The following is a 14,889-nucleotide window of genomic DNA, read 5'->3' as shown; positions in this document are numbered from 1 at the left end:
AGGTATTGCCAAAAATACCCTAGCTTAAATGGGAATAAAAATAGTAGTACATGCCTCTTAGGATCATTTTTAAGATTAAAGCACTTGGTAAACATTCAAATGACAACTTAGTTATTGTTATTATATTATACTAGCTGCTTTGTCTTTGACTATTGCCTGAGGAATATAACAGTAGTCCTGTAGTTGCTAGTTTGATTATTAAGGGGATGAGTAACTTTGATCTTTTCCATGGTTGGGTCTTCATCAATAATTCCAGGAAAATGATTCAAAAGTATCAGTGGTTGTTCACAAGCAATGTGGGAAGAGCACAGAAGGATCAACATGAACACACCATCATTACAAGTAAATAGCCCCAACACATGCCTTGTGAAGAGCATATCCTCTTTCTCCAAGAATGGCATATTATTATTAAGTGACAGGAAGAAGAAACTGAAAAACACATACAAGGCAAGCTGGACTTCAATCTACTCCTTAATCATTCCTCTAGAATAGAGCTCCTCCAGTGGAATGTTCTTTTAAATCCTGTTTTGGTTTCATGATACAGATTCTGATGCTTAGGCAGACCTGTCACTAATATGAAACAGTCACTCAGGTGTGTCCGACTCTATGCAACCCCATGGACTACAGCCCACCAGGCTCCTCCGTCCGTGGAATTCTCCAGGCAAGAATACTGGAGTGGGTAGCCAGTCCCTTCTCCAGGAAATCTTTCCAAGCCAGGGATCAAACCGAGGTTTCCTGAGCTGCAGGCAGACTCTTCACAGATTGAGCCATCAGGGAAGCCACTAGGGAAGTCACGAATATAACCCTTCTATTAAGCCCCTGACTTTGAACACATCTCATTATTGTAATTATAATGACCTTTGGTAAACTATGCTTACTGTTCATACATACTGTTTTTTGTCATCCTTTTCTGGAGAGACATACTATTTTAGATGAACAAAGTTATAGAAGTTTTGCTCCAAAAAGGGAGGCGTGAGGACTGTCCCTTTCAAGTGGCAGCCTTGATGCTGGGCGTACTTTTTCCTACCCCAGAGCTGGCCCACGTGCTTGGATCTCGCCTGCTGGTGCTGCTACTCTTTCCCATGTTTGGCTCCATCTATCTAGCAATTTTCAAAGCAGGTTCCAACTCGTTTGGGAAGACTCTCAGATATTGTATAATATATCTAGCCTGACAAACTCATATGCAAAGACTGATTCCCTCATCAGTGTGTGAAAACAGTTAACTTTCTAGTCAATTCTTTTTGGATTTCAACCCAGTGTCCGTAAAAGTCACCTACGTTAGATTCTTCTTTCTTTTGCACCACAGGTACAGAAGTAAATCCCATGTTCCATTCAAATGTTACCTTTTCTTTTTATTTCCTTAGGACTGGTGAACTACTTTTGCCCAAAAGACTTAGGCAAATGCTGTGGTGTCACCCTATAGGGGTGAAGCTTCCTTGCAAGTAGAGCATAAGGAAACGGGAAGTTATACCAACCAAAAACTGACAGAGGGTTCTCTTATACCAGAGACTTTTCTGAGAACTTTGTATAGTAACTCACATGATCCTTAAAACAATTTTATGGCATAGATACTATTTTCATCCGTTTTTAAATTGGTGAGGAACAGACTTGCCCAAAGTTACCGAGGCAGTCTGATAGCACAGCCAGCTTGCTCAGTAACTATATTATATTTCCTCTCATTCAAGCTGGCCTCAGCATCAGAATGCTTCTTTTTTTTTTTTTTAGAAATAGTAATATCTAATTTAATACACGCTCATATCCACCCTTTAGAAGGCGACCATGTCTCATGAAGCATTATTAATGGTTGTTTCTCAGGCCCTTCGAAATGTTCTGTAGTGTTGCATTCTTCTAGAGAAGTCTTTGTTTACCGGTGGAGTCTGCATAGTTTGAGGCATACATCACTCCTGGTTAAAAGACATTCTATTTGCCCTTACTTGCTTTTCACGGTGAACCAATGAGTAGAAAACAGTTCACAGGAGTCACTGTTTGTGGTTGCCTGTCATGGGAAATGGGCCAGAATTCTTGATGCCCTACTGAATTCAGAGCCAATATACTGTACAGTGTGTTGAGCATTCTTTTTTGCTGGTGAAGTGGAGACTTGGTCAGCTGAAATGTAAAAATCTACTTCCCAAAAGATAGAAGATGCTGAACATCCAACAAAGTATCCCGGGGGGCGGGGAGGGGGGCTCTAACCTATCATAGATATCTGAAGCATTTATTTTATGCCTATTGAATCTGAGACTGGTCTAAATTTTCTTAATTTCTTCACAGGCAATTCGGTTCCTGTTCTCTTTAATGTTTAGCCACGGAACTGTGTGTTCATAACAGGTTGAAGTATTTAGGTTTTTTCCCCTTACGTCATCTTTCCCTAAAATAGATTGAATACTTTAAAAAATCAGTATGTCTTACACTATAGAAATTGTTCTTATCTTGTGTGTGTGTGCTTAGGAGCTCAGTTGTGTCTGACTCTTTGAAATCCCAAGGACTGCAGCCTGCCAGGCTCCTCTGTCCTTGGGGTTCTGCAGGAAAGAATACTGGAGTGGGTTGCCATGCCCTCCTCCAGGGGATCTTCCCAACCCAGGAATCAAACTAGGGTCTCTTGCATTGCATGTGGATTCTTTACCAACTGAGCTACTAGGGAAGCCCTGTTCTTATCTTATTACAGGTTAAATAAGAGCTAATATTTTATTGCTTTTTGGATAATTTATTCAGTCCACTTTCCAAACTGATGAAAGACACTTCACATATGTCCTCTGGATTTTGCCTTACTTTCAGTCTTCAGTCTCTCTGTGTCTTTCTCATCTTAATTTTTTTTTAAATTTCCTTAGAGGGCATCCTGTTGGTATATCAGTTTAAACTTATTAATGGATCTTTGTGAAATATACATCAAAGAATTCCAGCCATCTCATGTATGAGAGCCTAGCATCTCAGGCAATAAGAATTTTTGACTGAAAGTATTTGAAAGCCATAGAAAGCATTAAGCAGGCATTTTTAATTGAGGGTCTATGGAGAGAATTCAAGGTGTCCATGAACTTGGAGGAGGAAATATAACATTTTTATTGTCACTAAACGTCATTGAGATGTAGCATTTTTTTGAATTATGAATGTTGACAAATTGACACCACTGCACACACAGTGGTACTAGTGTCCCCGTGACTTCATCACCAGTGGAAATGAGACTCTTCCAAACCACATTACAGTTATCACAAAATATCATTTATACTCATCCTTCCTCCAGAGTTATGGCCGTTGTCACACTCACTCCAGATCACACACGATTGCAGTTCTGTCCACAGATGTTCACGGGACGCTGCTGGCCCCATTCAGCCGCCAAACAGGAAAGCTGAAGATCTGCATGTTGTCACCTAGATATGGATGTTGCCCAGGATTTCCTCTCTATGATGGTTGGTGACAAGGAGACGAATTAAGGATGACTGTTCAGTTTAATGCTATTAATTATGGCTGCAGTAACAATCTGCACACCCACATCTTTTAAAAACATCAAATTTATATTTAATTCCCTATATTGAATCCCATGGACAGAGGAGCCTGGTGGGCTACAGTCCATAGGGTCTCAAAGAGTCGGACACAACTGAAGTGACGTAGCACCTGTTTTGAACACATTATCCTGTTACAGAATTCATTCATGTTATAGTGCCATATCACAAATTTTAGTTTGAACACCTTAATCCCTATATTTCATTCTAATTGGTTTCTGCTATAATTCTATACATTTTGTTTATATATTAAAAATATTATTCTGAGAAGTGAGTTCATAGGTTTCACCAGAATGCTAATGAGATCCATTGGCACAAAAATGTGTAGTCCTATATGATAGGATTAAGGGGCAACAGGTTTTTCAGGAATGAAATGCTCCCCAGAGCCAAGATGTCCCCAAGCTCAAGGAGAAGAGTGGCAAGGACGCAGTACACGCGTAAGACTGAAGCACAATTCGTCCAGAGAAGGGCTGTCAGCCCATCTGTCACTCATTGTTAACCTCAAAGTTCTAACTCCCTGAAAACACAATGCCGTCCTATGCTCTTAGGAGAGAAAAGAGACTGAGAACAATGGTTGCAGAGGGGACGGGAGTAAGAGAAGGCCCGTGGGCTGCGGTTGTGCAGAACCAGCAATTACAGATAAAGGAGGATGCAATTAAGACAGTCTGTTCTGTCACTCCTCGCGACTGGTCGGTCTTTCAAGAGCAGCAAGCAACAATTCTGTCTTTCGTTTATGTAAGGCTGTGGATCCTTAAAAATAACTGTTTTACACATAAGAGAGTTTAAGGCAAGGGGAGGTAAATGATGGTTTGCGTATATAACACCATTTGGAGTAGAAGAACTAGGAGCTTCTAAGTTATGTAGTGTGTGTGTGTGTGTGTGTGTGCGCGCCTGCATGTGCGTATATGTGTAAGAGAGAGAAAAACAGAGACCTACATTGATTGAGAGAGAAGATATCTAACAAGGAAACTTAAAACTCTGTCCCATGGCCAAACACTCTAGTCAGGTGAAACCTCTGAAAGAAACTGAAATCTCAGATTAGTGTTTGAGAAACTTGGTGAAAGTCATCAAGGTAACGACCATCATGGAAATAACATTCCAGGTACTATTAACAGAAGTTATTTCCCTCCAGAGGCTTCCAAACACGTTTCACCTGTCACCTCATTAACTTCACAACATAAGAGAAGTGGGCGGTTTGGATTTTCTACTGCCCTCCATTCTGCAAGAGAGGGCAAAGTGGTGTGATGTAGAATAAAGACTGGATTTGATGTTTAGAGAAGTAGCTTTTTGTGGATAATTAACAGCTAATATTTAGCCTTTAGCCAGCGTAGGGGGGTGGTGCAAAGAAGTTTGAGGAAAAGCACAGAAGTGTCCTGAAGTCTGGATGTGCACCAAATCGGTCTCCACTTGACTGAGCTATAAGCCAAGCAGGAGAGAGGACACAGAAAGAGCCCAAGTCCCCAGCAATCGCAGTCAGCTATGGTAGCCAAAGTCCCTTCTTATTCAAGTATCATATCGGGCTATTCCACTGTGTAAATTACCAAAGAGGTTCATATTTGTCTCAGAGAACCCTGACAATATAAAGAATCTCTTCCTTCAGTAGACCTAAAGCTAAAGTCCCACTTGCCGTTAGAGCTGGGGAAATGTTTAATTTTTATCACATGTAAAAAGTAACTATTTTTCTCCACGAGGTCTTCATGAGGTGCTATATTTTGGACTCCATACAGACCATTAATATATAACAGACAAATGACCAAGCAGAGACAATAACTTTCTAGGGATAATATCCTTATTCTAAGAGACCAACAGCTGTCAAAAGCTCTTCATTTATGAGAATACAAGAGGAGGTCTGGGAAGCAAGACTGTTTGAATCAACCTCTAGTTTCAAATTAGAGCACCAAGCTACAATAAAATAATTTTATGTTATTTTTAATAAGGCATGATTTGTGAAATCCTTCCACTTGGGACAAAGGATGTGTCAAGAAAACCAACAGTGAAACAACCATTTTTTTAAAGAGTCAACCAATAGAGTCATGAATTTTACACTCCCATATCTTATGTCTTAAACTTTTGGCCAACTGGAAATTGTTATTACTTAAATCTACTTTAAAAAAACTTACTATAAAGTTGGATTTCTTCAAGGTATCATATTTTACTCTAAAGCCACAATAAAATTATTAAATTTAAAATATTTTACTTTCTTCACTACCTTATGGTAGACTTGACATTGTTTACTCTTTCCCAGTCTTGAGCAGTATTATTTAGTTTAACGGAAAGAAAGATTTTCGTGAGCATTTGGGACAAATTTACAGCCTACAATGATATGTAACTGGCAGGTTATCTTCCTAATCTGCTTTACCACAATCACAAACCTTAACTTTCACCTCTTCAAGTCATGTCAGGACAATGAGGTCAAAGTCAAACGGCCTTTTATCAAGAACACATAGCACAGAAACCTGGATTGACACTTGGAGGCCACATCCAATATTTTTAACCATTGAGAACTTCATTCACTCTATGGAAAAACAACTGGATTAACCAAGAAGGTTAAAAAAACATAATCTTTGACCCATCCATGCAAATAGCTGAAGTATACCCACTTCGACAGCAAACAGGAAGGAGCCATTAAACACTGTTGGGGTGCCTTCCCTGGATGCACAGAGGTTTTGTTTTCTTGTGAGATGCTATTTTTTAAATCAATTTATGAATATTCTTAAACCACAATCAGGCAGAGGTTCCCTTTTCCTTAACCTACCCTTTCAAACAGTCTGCCATTCGGTCTCTGTCACATGAACCCTAGAACGTTTGAACTGCACACTGTATTTACGTTTTATTATATTTCAAACGCCTGCCTCCAGCATACTTGACACCCTCTTGGAACTCAGAGCAGCCCCAGGCTGCCAGAGGAAATACCAGCAGGCTTTCACTGGGCTGCATAGATGACTCCCCTGCCCGTCAGCCTCCCAGGCCCCTCTCTGCATAGGCCAGGCCACCTCACCAGACCAGCTCCGCAGCTGACCCTCCCAGGCCCATCCGACCTCGGGGCTTTTGCCTGGTGTTGTTCATCACCACCGATTTCCTGACATTTGAAAGGTCCTTGCTTTTGTTTTCAAGGCTTAAAAAAAAAAAAAAAAAACACCCACAAAACCTCTCATAAAACCTTATCTAGAAATAATCAGACCAGAAACCAGAGAGGAACTGGAGTTTCAAAAAAAAAAAAAAAAAAAACTCACTCCAGAAACGCTAAACCTCAGAACAAGGGAGACTGAAATCCTTGCCATGACAGTGATGAACTTCACCGCGTTGATGAGCTCATGCAAGATCCGAGTTAATAACTGTGCCTGTGTATTTAATTGTTTTCCTTTTCAGACCTCTCGTCCTCGCCCGCCCCTCTTCGCCTCTCACCTGCCAGCCGCCTGTCTCGGGTGTTTTTCCAAATGACATCCAGGGCTCTGGCCGTGGAGTCTCGGATGTGATCACTGAAGGACCTCCGGAGAGGGGCTCTCAGGGGCCTCGCCATCACGTGGGCCTCGGGATCCCCCATCCGCCGCGGCCGCAGCGGACTTCGGCGCTACCCCGGCGCGGCCACCCACCCGCGGGGCTCGCTCCTGCGGCGGTCCCTCCCCGGCGGCGGGCGGTCGCCGTGCGAGGCGGCCGGGGTGCGTGCGCGCCGGGCCCGGGGGCGAGCGAGCCGCGCGCGAGCCCCGCGCCCTCAGGAGCCGGGCATTGCGGCTGGGCTCGCGCCGCGGCCCGGGGAGCGCCGACTGCAGGCGGCCGCCTGGCCCCGCGCCAGGCCCGCGCGGCTGCCACATCTGGAAAGGCTTAGAAGTGAGCCTGCGACACCCGCGCGCAGCTCTCGGGCTGCCTTCGTGCCTGTCTAGATGATTCTGGCTTCCTGTGTGATCCAGTAACCCGACTTGGCAGAGCTCGGCTGTTGGTCTAGGCAATAACGTGTCCCCCTGCCCTGGCAGGCCGGTACCCTTGCTTGTTTTGAAAGAAAGGCCGGGCAGGAGGCAGAAAAGGGACGGAGGGAGAGGAGGGGTGGGCAGGTGGGGCTGTCTTCCATCTTCATGGCTAATTCTCACTCACATTTGTGTTTTATTAACTCATGTGTGTTTCTACATTAGGCTGTTTATGAGACAGAAAGTCCAGCCTTTAGTTGTGGTTGTGGGAAGGAGCTGGGGCTGGAGCGAACATTCTTCAGATCAATCTAGATTCCCTCTAGGAAACAGACACCTGCGTTTTAAAGCGAAATATTAATCAGCTCCTCGTATTTCCCCTCTGACTATGCTTCCACTTACAGCCAGTGGTTTCATCAGATAATTCTAGGTTTTACCCTTAAATAAGGATCAGATGTCCCCTGGTTTTGTGAATCTTTTGGCTCCCACTAAGCAAACTTCATCATTGTAATTGCACATCAAAAACTCTGCCCAAAAGAATTTAAAAAATAAATAGTGCCAAGCACCATGAAATCAAAATATGGGCCAACTGCTTCTTTTACAAGATATGTTTTTGAGTTTCTAAAATGACAAGTAAATCTATTTCTCTGCCAATGAGTTTGGCTGATTTTCTGCCTTTCAATGCGTTAATAATCCTCTCTTTTTTCACTGTTCCCTAAATCCAATCTTACAACTTTCAGTGTTTGGCATGGAGGCTTAATATTGGCATCAGATAGTATCTAAGAGCTAATTTATAACTTTTCAAAATTACAAGATGCTGTAAAAGCACTTAGTAAATCACAAGGCATGATGCAAATGCTAATTATTATTGTAATTATTTTTGTACATGAAATCATTTTCAACCCAGGCTGATCCTGAATCTCCAAATTTCTGTAGTGTGCATCCTCTTTGCCATCACCTTTGACAACTGAATTATATAAAGGGTGAGAATTAAATTAGTGTAGTTGTGCTCACGAGTTACAACTAACACTAGTACTACTGCTTTATCAGTAACTCATGTGTCCTAAACTTACTGTTTCCAGAGTGCTCATGCCCTTGAGTCCCTCCAAACTGAGAACATGCTCCTTGGTAGATACCACTTTGCTTTATCACTGGGCTGGGCATAGATTAGGAGTCAGTAGGTACCAACTGCTGAGGCATATAGACCTCTGTGCCTGTGGGAGACAATCCCAAGGGAATATTCTCCATAAAAATCTCAAAAAATTGGACTGCCTAATACCTTGTTCCCTTTTAAAATGGAGTACCCAAAGTGTATGTGTGTGTGTCCTTCAAAGAAGCCTGGGCACTTTGAACCAAGTTTACTCATTTCCTGGTCAGATGAAACAGAACAGGTCTCCGTGGACACCGTTTGCAGAGGAGCAGCATGAAGCAACCATAGCATAAGCAGGGAACCACACCCTGTGCTAGGCATGGGGAAGCTGAAGATAAAGGGGACCCTGGCTCTGTCTTGGGGGAGGGAAAAAAATCACACTGGCTCACAAATGATTTCAAAATAGTGTGATTCATTCTATGATCGAAGCATGTGCCAAGGAGCACCAAGAAGGAAAAGGTAGCCTGGATTCCTCACTCCTGTTAGGCACAGATTACATCTAAATTTCTCCAACTATGACAGAGTCAGGGACATACAGTCATTTCTAGCACAGATATCAACAACTGATAGTCTGAGTCATGCAGAGAGACTGACTACAAAGGCACAAAGCTCTTCTCTACCCAAACACAGAAAGAAAGGGGGAGCGAAAGAGGGGAAATAGTATTTACTGAGTACCTATGATGTATCACAGACTCTCCTAGCATTAGCTATAGACCGATGTATATAGACCCCTGCTATTATATAGATCACTATCAGCGTTACTTTGTCCTCTTTATTGATGAGGAAGCTGAAGCATAGAGAGAAATGTTTTGAGAAAGGTCAGATAGTAATTGGCAGATCCAGGATTCACACCCAGTGCTGTCTGTGTCCAAAACTCATTAGCCTCCTAATCAATTTTAATGGTCAGAAACAAATAATAGTGATGATACTGATTCATTAAAACTATCTAGGCTCAGTTGATGCTAAGTTATGGATCAAAACTCCATAATGTTATCCAAATAAAACTACCACTGGACCCACTGTGTGGAGGAAGAAGCCAGAGTTTTAGATGTTTGAGGTGATGCCAACTATGGAACATCAAGGTCAATCAGTCAAGAGAACCAAGAGCTAGTCAACACATATTGTCTAATGATGGAGTACTCAGCTCAGATCTCCAAAGTGTTCCCAAACAACTCTCCTTCTTTGTAGCACTCTCTTTCCAGGACAATACTCCTGGTTTTGATACACTGCTTAGAAAAATCTTCTTATGCTAAGTACAGCTTCCATTAGGTAGAATGACCTAAACTATCTGAAAGATTTTTATGTTTTCTTTAAAAGGAAAATTACCAATATAAAGGTTGCTTTTTTCTTTTTTGGCCGCACTGCATGACATACGATATCTTAGTTTCCTCCCCAGGAATGGAACCTGTGCCCCCTACAGTGAAGTGTGGAGTCCTAACCACTGGACCACCAGGGAATTCCCATAATGTAACTTTTACTGACAGACTGTTGGAGAGGAGAGACACAGCTAAATGTTTTCAAGCAAGGTGGGCTTTAATTACTGATCTTACCATAGCCCAAAGTAGGGCTGGCAACTTGGCCCCTCATTTCTAAAAACTCATTAAATCCAAATTTCATTGTGAGGTCATTTCAAGTCCTTATGGAGAAACTTGGCCACATACCATGGGTATGGTGCAAAAAACATTCTAATACACAACCAATTTAAAATTATATTTTTATTTCTGTTTTCTGTCTGCACTTACTGGCCATCAAAAATGTTCCACAACAACAACAAAAAAATGCCCTTCAGAATTTATTGTTTATATAATAACTCCTCAAGTTATATTTCTACAAATTTGAGATAATCCAAGTCTCCTGTAATTGTGAGAGGTGAATACAGTATGTAATAATTAGTGTTGGTCTCAGCTTAGCAAATGGGAGGAGTGGGAATAGAGAAGTCATTTGGTGTTTTTCAAGATCCTGCTGGGAATTGTAAGAGCAGTGAAAATAGTAACATCATGACCTGATTGCTTTTCAGCTCCTGCTTTTTATGATAAAGGACTAGTTTCAGTCATTGGTGGAGCTGCCCTCTGACCTGAGGAAGCCTTGCAAGCTCATCTAGATCCCTGGAGAGCAGGGATTCTAGTCAGTATACCAAGCTAGAGATTCTGGCTTACGTATGCCTCTAATATTTTCCATCTAAGCAAGTCATCCCACTCTGGCAATGTATTACATGTTTTATCTAATTTATAAATGTCATCTTCTTATTGCAAATAAATCTTTTAATTTCATAGTATTTCTAGGTCTGTGTGCTTTGATCTAACAGCGGGGACACCTTCTTGTCCGAGCCAGTGTAACAGAAATCTGCTTTGGTCTTATGGCTACTCTCATTTGCTGATGCAACTTACTTAAGCCTTTTAGGACTACTCAAAGTTGGCTCAGAAGGAAAAGAATCTTCCTGGAATGCACGAGACGTGGGTTCTATTCCTGGGTTGGGAAGATCCCCTGGAGAAGGGAATGACTACCCTCTCCAGTATTCTCCCCTGGAGAATTCCATGGAGAGAAGAGCCTGGTGGGATATAGTCCATGGAGTCAAAAAGAGCTGGACACAACTGAATGACTAACACTTTCAAAGTTCTGGTAGATTCTTTCAAAATAATGTCAATGATGGGAAATGGAATGTTTATTAAGAGTCACCACCATGCATGGACCTAGGTCTTTGGTACAGGAAGGAAATTATTAAAACTGCATTTGGTTACGCCCAGTGAGTGAGAGAGCCCCTGAAATAGGACAGCAGGTTTGGTGAAGGACTGTGTCTGCCCTGGCAAAATGTCTGCCTCCAGGGCTGTGACTTCACAAAGGAGCTCTCTTCCATTAGGTAGGTATCCAAAAGCCCATGTCAAGGAGAATTCATAGTCTGAAGCTTCTGTTAACTCTTAACAATGTGTAAATGGTTTCTGTTTACTCCAGTGAATAACATCTAGCATGTAGATTACATGGTGCCAAAGACTGCTTTGTTTTGAATTCTGTTTATTTAATATGATCATCTTTACTACATTTACTACGTTTGTACATTTACTACTACATTTGGTGCAAGTGGCAATTTTATTTCTTAATTTGCTTCTACGTTTGGAACACTAAGGGGCTTCCCTAGTGGCTCAGAGGGTAAAGAATCTGCCTGCAATGTGGGAGACCCAAGTTTGATCCCTGGGTTGGGAAGATCCCCTGGAAAAGGAAATGGCAATCCACTTCAGTATTCTTGCTTGGAGAATTCCATGGACAGAGGAGCCTGGCAGGCTATACAGTCCATGGGGTGGCAAAGAGTTTGACAAAATTGAGCTATTAACACTTTGGAACGCTAAGGGTTACACTGAATTTGGTTGAGAATCTCTTTTGTGATAAACTCAAATGTTCTCAAAGGGCTCAAGTCAGGTCATGTACACTGTTAGGTATCTGTGTATGCTTGATGGACCAGTAGACCACAATGACCATATTCTTGGTGATCTCTGACCTGGAGGCAGACAGGACTCTCCTTAGAAGGGGAAGAAAATCTTAGAATCTCTATCTATGTATATAGTTCTTTAAATATTTCTACTTTTGTCAAATGTCCAAAGCACTTAAGTATAGTGATTTATTACCTAATTTACAAATAAATGTATATATTGGGGTTTTATGCTAAGAAAGTTTTACTGATGGGAGTTAATGATCAAAGAAGTTCAGAGACTTTCTCTGCAACTAATGATATATACCAAAATCACACTATCTTTCAGAGTGAAAACTTGTTTGGGGCATAGTGTTGAATAAATATAAAAGAGGAAAGGGTGTAATAGAACAGGAAATGAATATAACAAGAGAGAAAAAGACTTCCTTTTCTTCTTGATTGATGCTACAATTTTTTATTTCCTTTTCAACTATGGAATCTCATGCTTTCTGAAACAAAATTCACCTGGGCTGACAGAAGTCATGCCTGTGAAAAAAGAAACTGCTGTAGACTGAATGTTTGTGTTACCCCAAATTCTGATGGTATTAGAAGGTAGAGCTTTTAGAAGGTGATAGGGTCATGAGAGTGAAGCCCTTATGAATGGGATTAGTGCCCTTAAAAAAGAGACCCCAAAGAGCTCCTCTGCCATTTCTGCCATGTGAGGGTTCAGCAAGAAGGTAGTGTCTATGAACCAGGAATTCAGCTCTCAGACACTGAATCATCCAGCACTATGATCTTAGACTTGCTAGCCTCCAGACTGTGAGAAATAAATTTCAGTTGTTTATAAGTCACTCAGTCTATGGTATTCTGTTAAAGCAGCCAAAACACACTAAGACAGATACAGGCTTCATTTCAGTCCTGCTTCTTGACAGCTTTGTGACTTTGAGACAGCATTTTCACAACTGCTAAAGATGGGATTGACTAGATCACTAATTCTGGCCTAGAGGGGAAGATGGAAAGGGTGACTATCAGAATCATACAGGATGGGGCCTCTCCTACTGAAGTGAAACAAAAAGGTAAAATAATTCTACTGGGCTTGATGGCCTCATTCCCTTTCTGAAAAATATCTCAACAGAATCTTAACTATTAATAAATTAGTGGACCATTTTTAATCCTTTCCTCAAGCGATTTTCAAGTGGCTTTGAATATATTTCTTTGGAATTGTTCATTTATCTTGTTTTACTCCTGTCTCAATTACTTCTTTCTCATTTTCTATAGTTGACTTATTTTCTACTGACATTTTTGGCAAAGAGATAATAAAAGATGCTAGAGAATGGAAAGAGAAAGCAATGATGCTCCCAGAATTTTTTAATAAAATAACTTCAAATTTTCTTACTTCAAAATTTCAAAATTTCTTATGAAATCTTCAAAAACTTCAAAATTTCTTATGATTTCAGAAAGTTAAAATATTTTAAATTTCTATAGAAAAAACATATATGGATACCTCACCAATAGTAATGCTAAAGAAAATAATGCATATATAATTTATATTTTCCTATAAATATAAATTTTCTTTCTTTCTTATAAAGTAATAGGCTATCTAATGGTAAGATAAATTATAGGTACAGTAAAAACTTTAGAAGGAAGTGATCTCCTTTTTCTTTTAAATTCTTTCTTTTATTCTTTTAGTTTTCTATCCTTTATTCTTCATAATGTAAAATTCCAGCATTTTATTAATTAAAGGAGTCAAACATTATGACACAGAATTACAGTCATGTAATTTCTCTGCTTATTCAGTTTTAAAGTTTATTATGACTACTATGGATTGCTTTTAAATTGTATTTATTTCAATTCATACCATCTATTTTATGGATAATCTTATTGAGATTTGGATCAAAAAGAAATAACTTCTCACCAATTCTGAATTATAAGGCTTCCTTCTGAAAAACAAATAAAATATTAAAACTGTTCATTTTACCTTTATGTATGTCCACTGCCACAAGTCTCAGTAAGGAATGCCAGGTATGATTATCCTTTGGATTGTAACAATTAACAATAACCTCAAATAACATGCTACACTAATAATAAATCAAATGTTATTCTGGATGATAGCTGAATGGTATACTCAAGCATATACACTCAGGAATAATTTCAAAGTCAGACCAAATAGGAATCCAAATATTTGTCTATGTTAATGTAACCTATTGGTTACACCCTTCTAATGTTTTATATTGTGACAAGACCCAAAACAGTGCCAATACTAACAGGCTAGGATGTTTTTGTGAAAAAACTCTTTTACAGGTTGACTTAGCTTTTGTCCACGAAGGGATCTTGCTCTTTCTCTTCTCACTCTCTCTCTCCTTCTCTCTCTCTACCCCCCCCCCCCACACACGAATACAAAACAGTGTTTTTCAGAAAATGTAAAACAGGTAATGCAGGACTGTAATCTCTAAAAGGTCAAAAAACCAAATAGATGAGTTATACTATTGCCCCAACTTACTGCCTGGGAGAAGTTTCTGGGTCACAGAGTAGAAATAGGAAAGCCACACACAAGCTGATGGTCTAGAGGTGAAAGAGATGAGTCTGTGGAGACTGAAACAGGGCAGAAGGAATGGCATAGAGAGTGACTTAGGAGATCCCAAACGTTTGACTGAATGCTAATTGGCACAGTTGTAAGAAGGAACTCTCCAAAGCCAGGGAAAGAGGTACTGGAAGTCAGTAGGCAGATAACTTCTTGGAGCTCACAAAGTGAAAGTAAAAGTCGCTCAGTCGTGTCCGACTCTTTGCAACTGTAGAGCCCATGGAATTCTCCAGGCCAGAATACTGGAGTGGGTAGCGTTTCTCCAGGCGATCTTCCCAACCCAGGGATCAAACCCACGTCTCTCACACTACAGGCAAATTCTTTACCAGCTGAGCCACAAGGGAAGCTCCTTTCACTTTTAC

The 14,889-nt window shown here is 40.7% G+C and overlaps 1 protein-coding gene across 4 annotated transcripts in view; it reads right to left on the bottom strand.

Moving 5' to 3' along the window:
• Nucleotides 1-14,889, bottom strand: part of DLC1 (DLC1 Rho GTPase activating protein) — a 409,749-nt gene that overhangs the window by 165,627 nt on the left and 229,233 nt on the right. For 2 of the 4 annotated variants that reach the window (XM_061134634.1, XM_061134630.1), the window contains exon 1: nt 6,903-7,041. The exons of the other annotated variants lie outside the window; for them this stretch is intronic. In XM_061134634.1, coding sequence (XP_060990617.1) covers nt 6,903-7,041 — 139 coding nt within the window. Of the gene's footprint in view, nt 1-6,902; nt 7,042-14,889 lie in introns of those variants that run through there. 4 annotated transcript variants of the gene reach the window in all.

This window comes from Dama dama, chromosome 32 (genome assembly GCF_033118175.1).
Source record: "Dama dama isolate Ldn47 chromosome 32, ASM3311817v1, whole genome shotgun sequence".
Taxonomy (NCBI): Eukaryota; Metazoa; Chordata; class Mammalia; order Artiodactyla; family Cervidae; genus Dama; species Dama dama.
This window is presented reverse-complemented; position numbering and strand designations above follow the sequence as displayed.